Here is a 13,831-nt window from a genome sequence, read left to right as displayed (position 1 = left end):
CATCGGAACACTGCTGAATACTGGAAGGGACCCTCTGCAGATTTTTATAGTTCTTTCTCTGCAGTTTTCCCCTCTCTGATACTTTGTCCATGAACTTTACCTTGGATTTTCTTTTCTTTTCTTTTCTTTTCTTTTCTTTTCTTTCTTTCTTTCTTTCTTCCTTTCCTTTCTTTCTTTCCTTTCTTTCCTTTCTTTCCTTTCTTCCTTTCCTTTCTTCCTTTCCTTTCTTTCGTCATTTTTCCTTTTCTAGGGCTGCTTCCCTCAGCATATGGAGGTTCCCAGGCTAGGGGTCGAATTGGAGCTGTATCCACTGGACTATGCCAGAGCCACAGCCACACCAGATCCGAGCCCCATATGCGACCTACACCACAGCTCACAGCAACGCCGGATCCTTAACCCACTGAGCAAGGGCAGGGACCGAACCCGCAACCTCATGGTTCCTAGTCGGATTTGCTAACCACTGTGCCACAAAGGGAACTCCGGATTTTCTTGATTTTCAGTTTTGTTTCCTCAACTCAGAAAATCTGCCAGCCTCTGCCTGGGTTCCCTGCATCTGAACTTGGAAACTCTCCTAAAGCATAACCTGGACCATCATAAAGCTCTTCTTGTTTGTATCATGTCTCTCTGATCACTGTCCTTGGTGCCTGAGATTCAATGTCTTGGAAATCATTGTTTCCTGTGTTTTGTGCAGTTTTTTGGTTAAGGCAGGAGGGTAAATCCAGTCCCGCTTTCTCCATCTTGCCCTGAAGTAGAAAATTTTAAATTCTGCTTGAATCAAGCTATCTCTCTGTCTTCTTCTCTACCAGTCCCCTTCCCTTTGTACCTCTGTGGTAACTCTAGTTTTTAGTCACAGTTTTGACAAGATGATTTTTCTTACTAACTGTAATTTGTTTTGGAATGAAAAGGAGATATTTATCCTATAATCTAGCAACAGCAATCAAAGATTTTTATATCTATGTCAATTCATTTATAAAATATTATCTATTGAAGTATCTTGAAGTATCCACATCATCACCTCCTCTCTAGTTTGCTAGGATTTACATCTATTTTTTTTTTTTTTTTGCTGTTTCTTTGGGCCACTCCCGCGGCATATGAGGTTCCCAGGCTAGGGGTCGAATCGGAGCTGTAGCCATTGGCCTACGCCAGAGCCACAGCAACGCGGGATCCGAGCCTCGTCTGCGACCTACACCACAGCTCATGGCAACGCTGGATCGTTAACCCACTGAGCAAGGGCAGGGACCGAACCCGCAACCTCATGGTTCCTTGTCGGATTCGTTAACCACTGCGCCACGATGGGAACTCCGGATTTACATCTATTGATTTCAACACCTTTTCTTTGTTTCTCACTCCCCTTGCTTTTCTCTTTATCTTTATTAGGATTCCATAGTTTTGTAATTAAAATCACTTTTACTTAAATTCTGGTTTCTTTCTCTCTTTTACTCTCTGTTGTGATAGCATGGCAAAATATAAACCCTACTTAAATCTACCTCTTTCATTAAAATTTTTTTAATCTATGTACAGTGAAATTCCCTGTTTTTGGAATACATTTCCGAGAGTTTTGACAAATGTATACATTTGCATTACTACCTCTGTCACAGTCAAGGTAGAGAACCGTTTTATCACTCTAGAAAATTTGCTGGTACACTCCTAATATCTGGTAACCATTGATCCTTTGTCCCTATAGTTTTAGTTTGTTCAGACTGTCCTATAATGGAAATTACACAGCATGTAGCCTTCTCAGTCTGGCTTCTTTTACTTGTCATAATGCATTTGAGATTAATAAGTGCTGTTAACATACATTGTTGGAAAGGAAGGAAAATCTTTTTCCTCTACTCATCTTAGGCTCTTCAGCGGGGGTCCTATAAATTAGGCTGGCCAAAGGCTGATTAACAGGGGGCATATTTGGGGTGGTACATTCTGATACCCTTCAGAATCAATAGGTCATGCATTTTATTGCTGAGTAGATCCATTTACCTGTTGAATGTTTGGGTTTTTAGTTTCAGGTGACTGTGAATAAAGCAGCCATAAACATTCATGTAGGAAATTTTGTGTGAATATTAGTTTTCATTTCTCTGGGGATGGGATAGTTGAGCCATGTTTTATGCTTAGCATTATAAGGAACTGTGAAATTGTTTTGCAGAATGCCTGCAGTACTTTGCATTCATTAGGTACAAAAATTATTATTATTTTTTGGCCAGCACTTGTTATTTGTCTTTTTTTTTTTTTTTTTGTCTTTTCTAGGGCCACACCCCCAGCATATGGAGGTTCCCAGGCTAGGGGTTGAATCGGAGCTGTAGTCGCCAGCCTACACCAGAACCACAGCAACTCAGGATCCAAGCCGCGTCTGCAACCTACACCACAGCTCACGGCAACACTGGATCCTTAACCCACTGAGCAAGGCCAGGGATCGAACCCGCAACCTCATGGTTCTTAGTCGGATTCTTTAACCACTGCGCCATGACAAGAACTCCAATTTCTCCTTTTTTTAAAAGAAATTCTTTGCTATTCCCATAGGAGTCTGGTGGTTTTAATTTTTCTGATTTTAATTTGAATGTTTCCTGTGGTAAATGATTTAGAGCATCTTTTCATGTGATTATTTCGCCCTCTTTATGTCTTTAGTGAATGTTTAGATCTTTGCCCATTTTAAAAATGGTTGTTGTTTTCTTGTTGAGTTTTGAGAGTATTTCATGTATTCTGAAAATGAAAATGGTAAATTGTTATTATTTTAAAATATTTTCTCCCAGTCTGTAGTTTTTTTCATGATCTTAAGTGTCTTTCACAGATCAAAATTTTTTAATTTTGTTGAAATCCAATTTATTTCTTATGGATTATGCTTTTTGTATCATATCTAAAAACCCATCGGCTGAAACTTAACATTGCAGGCATTTTCTCCCAGGTTTTCTTCTTAAAGGTTTGTAGTTTTATGTTTTATATTAGGTCTGTGATCCATTTTTACTTAATTTTTGTTGATGATTATGAGGCATTGTTTGAAGATTTTTACTTTTCCCACTTGTCCAATCATTTCAGTACCATTGTTGAAGGAACTATTCTTTCTTCATTAACTTGCCTTTGCGCCTTTATCAAAAGTCAGTTGGGAAGTTCCCATCATGGCACAGCAATAATGAATCCGACTAGGAACCATGAGATTGCGGGTTCGATCCCTGGCCTCACTCAGTGGGTTAAGGATCCGGTGTTGCCGTGAGCTGTAGTGTAGGTTTCAGATGCGGTTCAGATCTGGCGTTGCTGTGGCTGTGGCATAGGCTGGCAGCTGTAGCTCTGATTGGACCCCTAGCCTGGCTCTATATACCTCGGATGTGGCCCTAAAAAGGACAAAAGACCAAAAAAAAAAGTCAATTGGGAGTTCCTGTTGTGGCTCAGTGGGTTAAGAACCCTACATAGTCTCTACGAGGATGTGGGTTCAATCTCTGGATTCACTCCTTCGGTTAAGGATACGGTGTTGCCTCAAGCTACGGTGTAGGTCACAGAAGCGCCTCAGATCTGTTGTTGCTGTGGCTCTGGCACAGGCTGGCAGCTGCAGTGGCAGCAGCTGCAGCTGGGAAACTTCCATATACCATAGGTACAGCCCTTAAAAAGGAAGGAAAGGAGGGATTGGAGAAAGAAAGAGAGAAAGAAGGAGGGAGGGAGGAAGAAAAAGGAAGGAAGGGAAGAAAAGAGATTGATTTTTCCTGTGTGGATCTGATTCTTCCTTCATTGGCAACTTACATCTAAGCCTCAAAGTGAGTGAGGACATGAGAGTAGCCTGCTCACTGGCATCAGGTTAGAGTCATGACCAGTACCACTAAGGAAGCTGTAAGACCTACATGGCAGTCCTTCCTGGTCCATGATACATTCCTGCCCTCCTAGATGGCTTTTTGTACATGACCTCTTCCCAAGCCTGCAGGGCCTCCTCTACTTTCCTCAGTTTCCCTGAGTGAATAGAAGCAATCAGAAGACAATTTTCGCATAGTTCAATTCAACAGCTTCCTAGTATCTACGCATTTTCTTTTCTTAGCCTCCAGGGTACCGTAGGTTCTTCTCCTGCAGGCTTCTGACTTGCCACCTTCTACTTAACATCATTCTACATCTCAGTAAATGGCAGTCCCTGTCTTCTACTTGCCCAGGCCATAAAATTCATAATCTTCTTTGACTCTGGTCTTTTTGGCATAATCTGCACTAATCTAGTGGCAAGTACTGTTGGTTTTCCCTTCAGAATATATCTAGAATCTGATAACTTCTCACTACCTTTTTAACTATTAACATTTTGGGTCAAGTTATCACTATTTTACCTGGCTGGATTATTTTTATCATGTTTATCTGATTTTCTTTCTTCTATTTTTGCTGCATTTCCATCTATTCTTTACAGAGAAAATCAGAGAGATCTGTGAAAATAGGTCAGAAGCCTCAAAGTAAAGACACAGGTCCTTATGGTGATCTGCAAGACCCTATGAGCTCTAGCTGTGTGCTCTCCCTTTGACCTCAACTCCTACCTCTCTTGCTCACTTTACTTCAGCCAAACTGGATGTGTTGCATGTTTGCATGTGTGTTTTACTCTACATGTATTTATTGAGTCCCTAGGATGTTCCAGCACTTGGGATATAAGAAGAGCAAAACAAGTGAGCACTCTCTGAGCTTACTTTAGAGAGAGGAGACAGTTAACAAATAAATACGGAAGTTGTTAAATGATGATAAAGTAGGGTAAACATTCAAGTACTTGTTTAATATTGTATATAAAGGCTATGTAAAACTTTTTGGTCTGCTCCCTTATAAGAGTTTACAGTCTAATTGGAGAGCTAGAATGCACACAGTGGGGCTTCCACTATACATTTTCTTATTCTTTAAATAAATGAGATCTTTCAATTTTGATGTTCTTCTTATTTGTGCCAATTTTAGTACTATAAATCGAGTCCTCCCACTGATGAATTCTTTATTCCACTTCAATCTGCTTTTGCCTAGGACTTTAGAAATTACCAATACACGTTGCCAGTGGTTCAAGGTTTGGTGGTTGATATGGAAGTTCGGAAAACCAGCATCAAAATTCCCAGCAACAGATACAATGAGGTAAGATGTACCATGAAGGCATATATTTCATAATTGAATATCATAAATGAAGGTGAAAAATAGATGATTATATATAAATTTTTAATTGTCAGTGAAATCAGTCTACCAGTGGTAGAGAATTTCATAACAGAAAGGCAAGATGTTAAATTTGTGATTTATTTAGTCATTTGTTGTATTTTGACATTTTGATTCTATGATAATCAGTGACAGATTTGCATTTTGATTGAGGTATAAAATTAGCTTTATAATATTAGTGGTGGGATCTTTTTATTCTCCTCTTTTATCTTTTTATTCTCCTCTTTTTATCTTTTTTACTATCCTTAATGTTTAAGCATAGCTCATGTGTTGTTAGTTCCCAGATGACTTTTAAATAAGATTTTGAAAGCAAATGATTGCTCTTGAACTAAGCTGTATTTTGTAACTAAAATGAAATTGTACATATTAAACACACATTAACAGAATTATGGAAATACTGTTCTTGCCTAGTTGCCATGTGAAGTAGTTCTTGAATTTAAAATTTTCCTAAAATTGGTTATAAAGTGTCTAATAGTAATTTTAAAACTTAGTTTGATATAATGTTAAAATTTGTTGTTTTATTAGGCAGAGTGGTAACTCCTCAATTACTTCTTCCCCTTGGTTTAGAATAATTTCTTCTCTCCTTCTCTTTCTTTCCTTTCTTCCTTTTTTCCTTACTCATTCAGCCATTTATTGGCTTATTCATTTGTACATTCAATAAACATTTTGTACTTGATATACATTTAAAATCATACAGATGTCGTCTTACTGTACTTGCAAGCTTGGGGCTCGGTATTATTATGTGGGAATGACCTATATAGAGAAAGCATTTACTGCATGGCTTTCTACCTGATGGCTTTTTTCAGGACACTAGAAAAGAATAGTTAGAATGCGTGCTTAATTTTTTCTGGGTTGCAATCAGCAGTTTTTAGCTGTCAGATACTCCTGCCTTGGAATATCAAATGGTAATAGATGCACTAAAGTAGGTATTGTCGATTCTTTAAAGTGAACTATTTTTATGTAATTTGTGCCCTAGTCTTTTTTTTTATTATTATTTCCTTTTATTTTTGTTGTTGTTGTCATTGTTTTTGCTTTTTAGGGCCACACCCGCAGCGCAGAGAGGTGCCTAGGCTAGGGGTTGAATCGGGGCTACAGCTGCTGGCCTACGCCACAGCCACAGCAACATCAGATCCGAGCTGCATCTTCCACCTACACCACAGCTCATGGCAATGCCAGATCCTTAACCCACTTCTCGAGGCCAGGGATCGAACCCACAACCTCATGGTTCCTAGTCCGATTCATTTCTGCTGCACCACGATGGTAACTCCTGCCTACCCTAGTCTTTTAGGAGACTATGCTTTGAAAACTTTTTTTATTTTTCATATTTGAAGTTTTCTTATCTATTTCACAAATATCTATTAAATATATTCTGATGTGAAATGCAAAGATGAATAAGACATGCTTGGCGTCTGGGAACTTGTTGTCCAGAAGTGAGATTGATCAGATGTTGTTCCTTAATGGATAATATACACCGCTGTCCTTGGTTTTTGCAAGATGGTGCATTTGTGTTTGGTAATTGGGATCTTTTTATACAAGTATATCTGTAAAAACGGTGAGGCCCCGTAATTATTTCAGTACCTGACTGAGGACATTCATGACAACTGTCATCCATGTTATCTGTCTTTTTCTGAATTCTGCCTTCTAGGTTTAGGGTTGTGCAGGTTCAGAAGTCTTTGTTCAAAAACAGTAACTAGTCATTTACTACATTTCATTTTCAGTAAAGTCTACCAATTATATATCACTTATTTTTCTTACGTGTTTTAGCAGACTGACTTTCTTTCTGATTCAGTTTTTTTGTTTCAACTCAGTGTAATTTTATCTCTCATCTCAGACGGTTGAATTATGTTGTGTCTAATAATTCTCTTCACATTATAGTTGTAAAAGTAATTTCTTGTACATTATTTCATTTAATCACCACAACATTCCACTTTTCGTCTCACTCATTTTTCTTTATTAGTACTTTTAGTTTTTCTTATCATTCCCCAAACTTTGTTTTCTTTTGCTTATAGCCTTTGCACAAGCTATTCCTTATTGTTGCACTTTCCCTGCTCTGCATTTACATAACTCCTATTCATTTTTTTAGATTTCAGTTTAGATGGAATTTTCTCAGATAAGTTTTAATTTTTTCCACATATTTATTGCAGATAGTTTTCATTTAATTTCTACACATCCTATGTGTAATACTCACTACATTTTAAAATTCCTTATTCAGTATCTATTTTCTCTACTAGACTTTTAGTTTCATGAGGGACTGTGTCTTGTTTACTACTATATTTTTAGCAATTTACCTAGTTTACGGTAATTGCACAAGAAATATATATTGAATAAAGACATGAAACAGAAAATCAAACAATACAAAATACAAAAATATATAGATATATAGGAAGTTCCTGTTGTGGCTCAGCAGAAACAAACCCGACTAGTATTCATGAAGATGCAGGTTAGATCCTTGGCCTTGCTCAGTAGGTCAGGGATCCGGCATTGCCATGAACTGTGGTGTAGGTCTCAGACACTGCTTGGATCCCGCATTACTCTGGCTGTGGTATAGGCTGGCAGCTGTAGCTCCGATTTGTCCCCTGGCCCGGGAACTTCTATATGCTGCAGATGCAGCCCTAAAAAGCAGAAGAATAGATTTAGATATAGATAGATAAATAACATAAAATAACTAAAAGTAATATGGAAACGAGTGCTGAAGCTTATTAGAAGATATACAGATGGCCAACAAGCACATGAAAAAATGCTCAACATCACTGATTATTAGAGAAATGCAAATCAAAGCTACTGTGAGATACCACCTCACACTGGTCAGAATGGCCATCTGTTATTTCTTAAGTTCACAAATAACAAATGCTGGAGAAGGTGTGGAGAAAAGGGTACCCTCCTGCACTGTTGGTGGGAATGTAAATTGGAATGAAAACAGTATGGAGGTACCTCAGAAAACTAAATATAGAACTACCATATGACCTAGCAATCCCACTCTTGGGCATATATCTGGACAAAACTTTCCTTGAAAAAGACACATGCACCCGTATGTTCATTACAGCACTATTCACAATAGCCAAGACATGGAAACAACCTAAATGTCTGTCAACAGATGAATAAATTAAGAAGATGTGGTATATATACACAAAGGAATACTACTCAGCAATAAAAAGAACAAAATAATGCCATTTGTAGCAACATGGATGGAACTAGAGACTCTCATCCTGAGTGAAGTCAGTCAGAAAGAGAAAGACAAATACCATATGATATCACATATCTGAAATCTAATATATGGCACAAATGAACTGTTCCACAGAAAAAAACCTCAGGGACATGGACAATAGACTTGTGGTTGCCAAAGTAGAGGGGGAGGGAGTGGGATGGACTGGGAATCTTGGGTTAATAGATGTAAACTATTGCCTTTGGAATGGATAAGCAATGTGATCCATAGCACTCATAGCACTGGGAACTATATCTAGTCACTTGTGGTGGAGCATGATGGAGGATCATGTGAGAGAAAGAATATGTGTGTGTGACTAGGTCACTTTGCTGTACAGTAGACAATTGACAGAACACTTTATGTAAACCAACTATAGTAGAAAAAATAAAAATCATTTAAAAAAAGGAAAAAATTTTAATAAATGAAATAGCCATTGTATAAATTTTTTAGTCTCCTTCATCAAGGCCATTCAGGATCTTCATTAGTTTAAGTACTTACTCATATTCTTAATGAGATTATTTTGATCATTTCATTAACTAATGTTTATTGTACCAGGCACCATTGTAAGCATATATGTATCTTCACACTATCTCTATGTGTGTTATGCTTAGTGAAATAAGTCAGGCAAAGACAAATACTGTATGCTATCACTTATATGAGGAATCTAAAAAAAATGAATATAATCAGATAGAAACAGACTCCCAGATATAGAAAAGAAACTAGTGGTTAACAGTGGGGAGAAGAAAGGGAGAGGGGCAAGATATGGATGGAGGTAGGAGGTACAAACAACTGTGAATAAAATAAATAAGCTAGAAGGATATATTGTACAGCACAGAGAAATACAGTCATTATTTTATGACATTTTTTTGGCCATGCCTGCAGCATGTGGAAGTTCTTGGGCCAGGGATCAAACCCAAGCCACAGTGGTGACAATGCCAGATCCTTAACTCATTATGCCACCAAGGAACTCCTATTTATTTTGTAACTTTAAATGGAGTATAATCTATTGAAATATTGAATCATTTTGTTGTACACCTGAATGTAATATAATGTTGAAAATCAACTATACTTCAATTTTAAAAAATAGCAAAACCACAAATTACTATTATGAGATAGAAGAGAAGGGTATCATTACAGGTCCTACAGACAGTAAAAGGACAACAAGGGCCTGTTATGAATACATTTATGCTACACATGTTCAACTTGGACAATGGACAAATTCTTTGAACATCCACTTTCATACCTCTATCAAGAAAAAAATAGGTACCTGGCATAGCCCTGTGTCTATTTAAAGAAATGAATTTATTATCATAGAGCTTTTCACAAAGAAAAGCCCAGATCCAGTTATGTTCTCTGGTGACTTTTACAAAAGCAAGGAAGAAGTAACACCAGTTCTATACAAATACTCTTAGAAAAATATGTGAGGAGGAAATTTCATTATATGAGGCCTTCATTATGCTAGTATCAGACTAGAAAAAAATGCAATAAATGTTTGCAATTATTTTCTCCCATTCCATAGGTTGTCATTTTTTTTTTTTTTTAATGGTTTCCTTTGCTGTGCAAAAGCTTGTAAGTTTGACTAGGTTCCATTGGTTTGTTTGTTTTTGTCTTTTTAGGGCTGGACCCACAACATATGGAAGTTCCCAGGCTAGGGGTTTAGTCAGAGCTGTAGCCTACACCACAGCCACAGCAATGCTGGACCCGAGCTGTTTCTGCAACCTACACCACAGCTCACGGCAATGCTGGATCATTAACCCACTGAGCAAGGCCAGGGATTGAATGTGTGTCCTCATGGATACTAGTTGGGTTCATTACTGCTGAGCCACAACAGGAACTCCCAATTTTTGTTTTTTTTCTATTGCCTTGGGAGACTGACCTAAGCAAACATTTGTGTGGTCGATGTCAGAGAATGTTTTGCCTATGTTCTCTTCTAGGAGTCTGCTGGTGTCTTGTCTTATGTTTAAGTCGTTAAGCCATTCTGAGTTTATTTTTGTGCATGGTATGAGGGTGTGTTCCAGTTTCATTGATTTACATGTGGCGTCCAGTTTTCCCAGCACCACTTGCTGAAGAGACTGTCTTTTTCCCATTTTATAGTCTTCCCTCCAAAGACTAGTTGACCGTAGGTGTCTAGGTTTATTTCTGGGTTCTCTATTCTGTTCCATTGGTCTGTATGTCTGTTTTGGTACCAGTACCACACTGTCTTGATTACTGCAGCTTTGTAATATTGTCTGAAGTCTGGGAGAGTTATGCTTCCTGTTTTTTTTTTTTTTTTTCCCCTCAGGATTGTTTTGGCAATTCTGGGTCTGTTATGGTTCCGTGTATGTATATATATGTACATGTATACGTATATGTATATGTATATATTTTTTGCTTTTCAGGGGCACACTCATGGCATATGGAAGTTCCCAGGCTAGGGGTCAAATCAGAGCTACGTGGGATCCAAGCCACGTTTTTGACCTACACCACAGCTCATGGCAATGCCAGATCCCCAACCCACTGAGTGAGGCCAGCGATTGAACCTGAATCCTCGTGGATACTAACCAGATTCATTTCCACTGAGCCACAATGGGATCTCCCCATACAAATTTTTGGATTGTTTGTTTTAGTTCTGTGAAAAATGTCATGGGTAACTTGATAGGAATTGTATTAAAACTGTAGATTGCTTTGGGTAGTATAGCCATTTTAAGATATTAATTCTTCCAATCCAGGAGCATGGGATATCTTTCCGTTTCTTTGAATCCTCTTTAATTTCCTTGATTAAGGTTTTATAGTTCTCAGCATGTAAGTCTTTCACCTCCTTGGTCAGGTTCCTAGGTATTTAATTTTTTTGGGGGGGTGCTATTTTAAAAGGCATGGTATTCTGATATTCCTTTTCTAATATTTCATTGTTAGTATACGGAAATGCACCTGATTCCGAATGTTAATCTTGTATCCTGCTACTTTGCTGCATTCATTGATCCGTTCGAGTAGTTTTTGTGTAGAGTTCTTAGGGTTTCTGTGTATAATATCATGTCATCTGCATATGGTGACAATTTTACCTCTTCTCTTTCAATTTGGATGCCTTTTATTTCTTTTGTTTGTCTGATCGCTGTGGCTAGGACTTCCAATACTATGTTGAATAAAAGTGGTGAGAGTGGTCATCCTTGTCTTCTTCCAGATTTTAGTGGGAAGGCTTTCAGCTTTTCTCCCTTGAGTATTATGGGTTTGTCATAAAGTGGCTTTTATTATGTCAATGTATGTTCCCTCTATACCCACTTTTTATCATGAATGGATGTTGGATTTTGTCAAATGCTTTTTCCGCATCTATTGAGATGGTCATGTAGTTTTTGACTTTTGTTAATGTGGTGTATGACATTGATTTATTTGCATATGTTGAACCATCCTTGTGAACTTGGGAGGAATCCCACTTAGTCATGGTGTATGATCTTTTTTATGTGTTATTGGAAACGATGTAAAAGACAAGGGCTTAATCTCCGAAATATATAAAGAACTCAACAGAAAAACTACAAACAACCCAATTGAAAAATGAGAAGACCTAAATATACATTTCTCCAAAGTAGACATGCAGATGGCCAATAGGCACATGAAAAAATGCTCAACATCACTAATTATTAGAGAAATGCAAATCAAAACTATAATAAGGTACCATCTCACACCGGTCAGAATGGCTATCATTAATAAGTCCACAAATAACAAATGCTAAAGAGGGTGTGGAGGAAAGGGAACCCTCCTCCACTGTTGGTGGGAATGTAAATTGGTACAACCACTATGGAAAACAGTGTGGAGGTACCTCGGAGAACTAAATATAGAACCATCATATGATCCAGCAATCCAACTTCTGGGCATACATCTGGACAAAACTTTCATTCAGAAAGATACATGCACCTGTATGTTCATTGCAGCACTATTCACAATAGCCAAGTCATGGGAACAACCTAAATGTCCACTGACAGATGAATAGTTTAAGAAGACATGTTGCATATACACAATGAAATACTATTCAGCCATAAAAAAGGACAGAATGCCATTTGCAGCAACATTGTGGGAACTAGAGACTCATATTAAGTCAGAAAGAGAAAGACAAATACCGCCTGATATCTCTTATATCTGGAATCTAATAAATGGCACAAATGAAGCTATCTACAGAAAAGACACAAACTCATGGACATGGAGAACAGACTTGTGGTTACTGACGGGAGGAAGTAGGATGGACTTGAGTTTGGGGTTGGTATATGCAAACCATTGCATTCGGAGTAAATAAGCAATGAGATCCTGCTGTATAGCACAGGGAATTATATCTAATCATTGTGATGGAACATGATGGAGGATAATGTGAGAAAAAGAATATATATAAATGTATAACTGGGTCACTTTGCTGTACAGCAGAAATTGACAGAACATTGTAAATCAACTATAATAAAAATTTTTTTTTAAATATAGTAAATGAGGGAGTTCTCATCGTGGCTCAGTGGAAACAAATCTGACTAGCAGCCATGAGGATGTGGGTTTTATCCCTGGCCTTGCTCAGACGGTTAAAGGATCCGGCATTGCTGTGAGCTGTGGTGTAGGTCACAGACACATCTCCGCTCCTGCGTTGCTGTGGCTGTGGTGTAGGCCAGCAGCTACAGTTCTGATTCGACCCCTAGCCTGGGAACCTTCACATGCTGTGGGTGTGGCCCTAAAAATACAAATTAAAAAAATAAATAAATACAGTAAATGAAATCTGCAGACCCATATCCCTCATCAGTGGTTACATAAATAACAAGTTTTTAGTGTAACTGGTTCAGTAATATGCAAAATAATAAGGTATTTCATAACTAGGTAGGGTTTATTCTAAGAATACTAAATTGATTTAACATTCAAAAATCAATCTTTAGGAATTCTCTTGTGGTGTACCTGGTTAAGGATCTGGCATTGTCACTGCAGTGGTTTGGGTTGCTGCTGTGGCACAGATTCAGTCTCTGGCCTGGGAACTTCAAATGCCATGGGCTTGGCAAAGATAAAATCAATCTGCAAGTCACCATATTAGCAGAATAATAAAGGTAGACATATTTTTTAAAAATGAAAAACATATACTGTAAAAAAAGCATTTGATGAAAATATACATCCACTCAAGATAGATGTATATGCAGTTTACAGATAGAACTTTTACAATTTAATAGCTTCTGTGAAAAACCTAAAATTAACATAATGTTGATAGGAGTTCCCATCGTGGCTCAGTGGTTAACAAACCTGACTAGTATCCAAGAGGACACGGGTTCAGTCCCTGGCCTCACTCAGTGGGTTAAGGATCCGGAGTTGCCGTGAGCTGTGGAGTAGGTCACAGATGTGGCTTGGATCCTGCGTTGCTGTGGCTGTGGTGTAGGCCAGCAGCTGCATCTCTGATTTGATCCCTAGCCTGGGAACCTCCATATGCCATAGGTGCGGTCCTCAAAAGACGAAATATATACGCATATATACACATATACACACACACACACGTGTAAATATGTGTGT

General features: G+C 38.1%; 1 protein-coding gene across 4 annotated transcripts in view; it reads left to right on the top strand.

Moving 5' to 3' along the window:
- ZFYVE9 (zinc finger FYVE-type containing 9) overlaps window positions 1-13,831 on the top strand; it is a 202,017-nt gene that overhangs the window by 162,325 nt on the left and 25,861 nt on the right. For all 4 annotated transcript variants that reach the window (XM_021096648.2, XM_084965067.1, XM_021096646.2 and 1 more), the window contains one exon: window positions 4,954-5,058. In XM_021096648.2, coding sequence (XP_020952307.2) covers window positions 4,954-5,058 — 105 coding nt within the window. The remainder of the gene's footprint in view (window positions 1-4,953; window positions 5,059-13,831) is intronic.

This window comes from Sus scrofa, chromosome 6 (assembly GCF_054392235.1).
Source record: "Sus scrofa isolate SSC_HxYL_T2T_F1_AM1 chromosome 6, Sscrofa_HxYL_maternal_Yorkshire_Landrace_v2.0, whole genome shotgun sequence".
Classification (NCBI taxonomy): domain Eukaryota; kingdom Metazoa; phylum Chordata; class Mammalia; order Artiodactyla; family Suidae; genus Sus; species Sus scrofa.
Note: the sequence above shows the minus strand (reverse complement) of the source record. Positions and strands in the feature narration are given on the sequence as shown.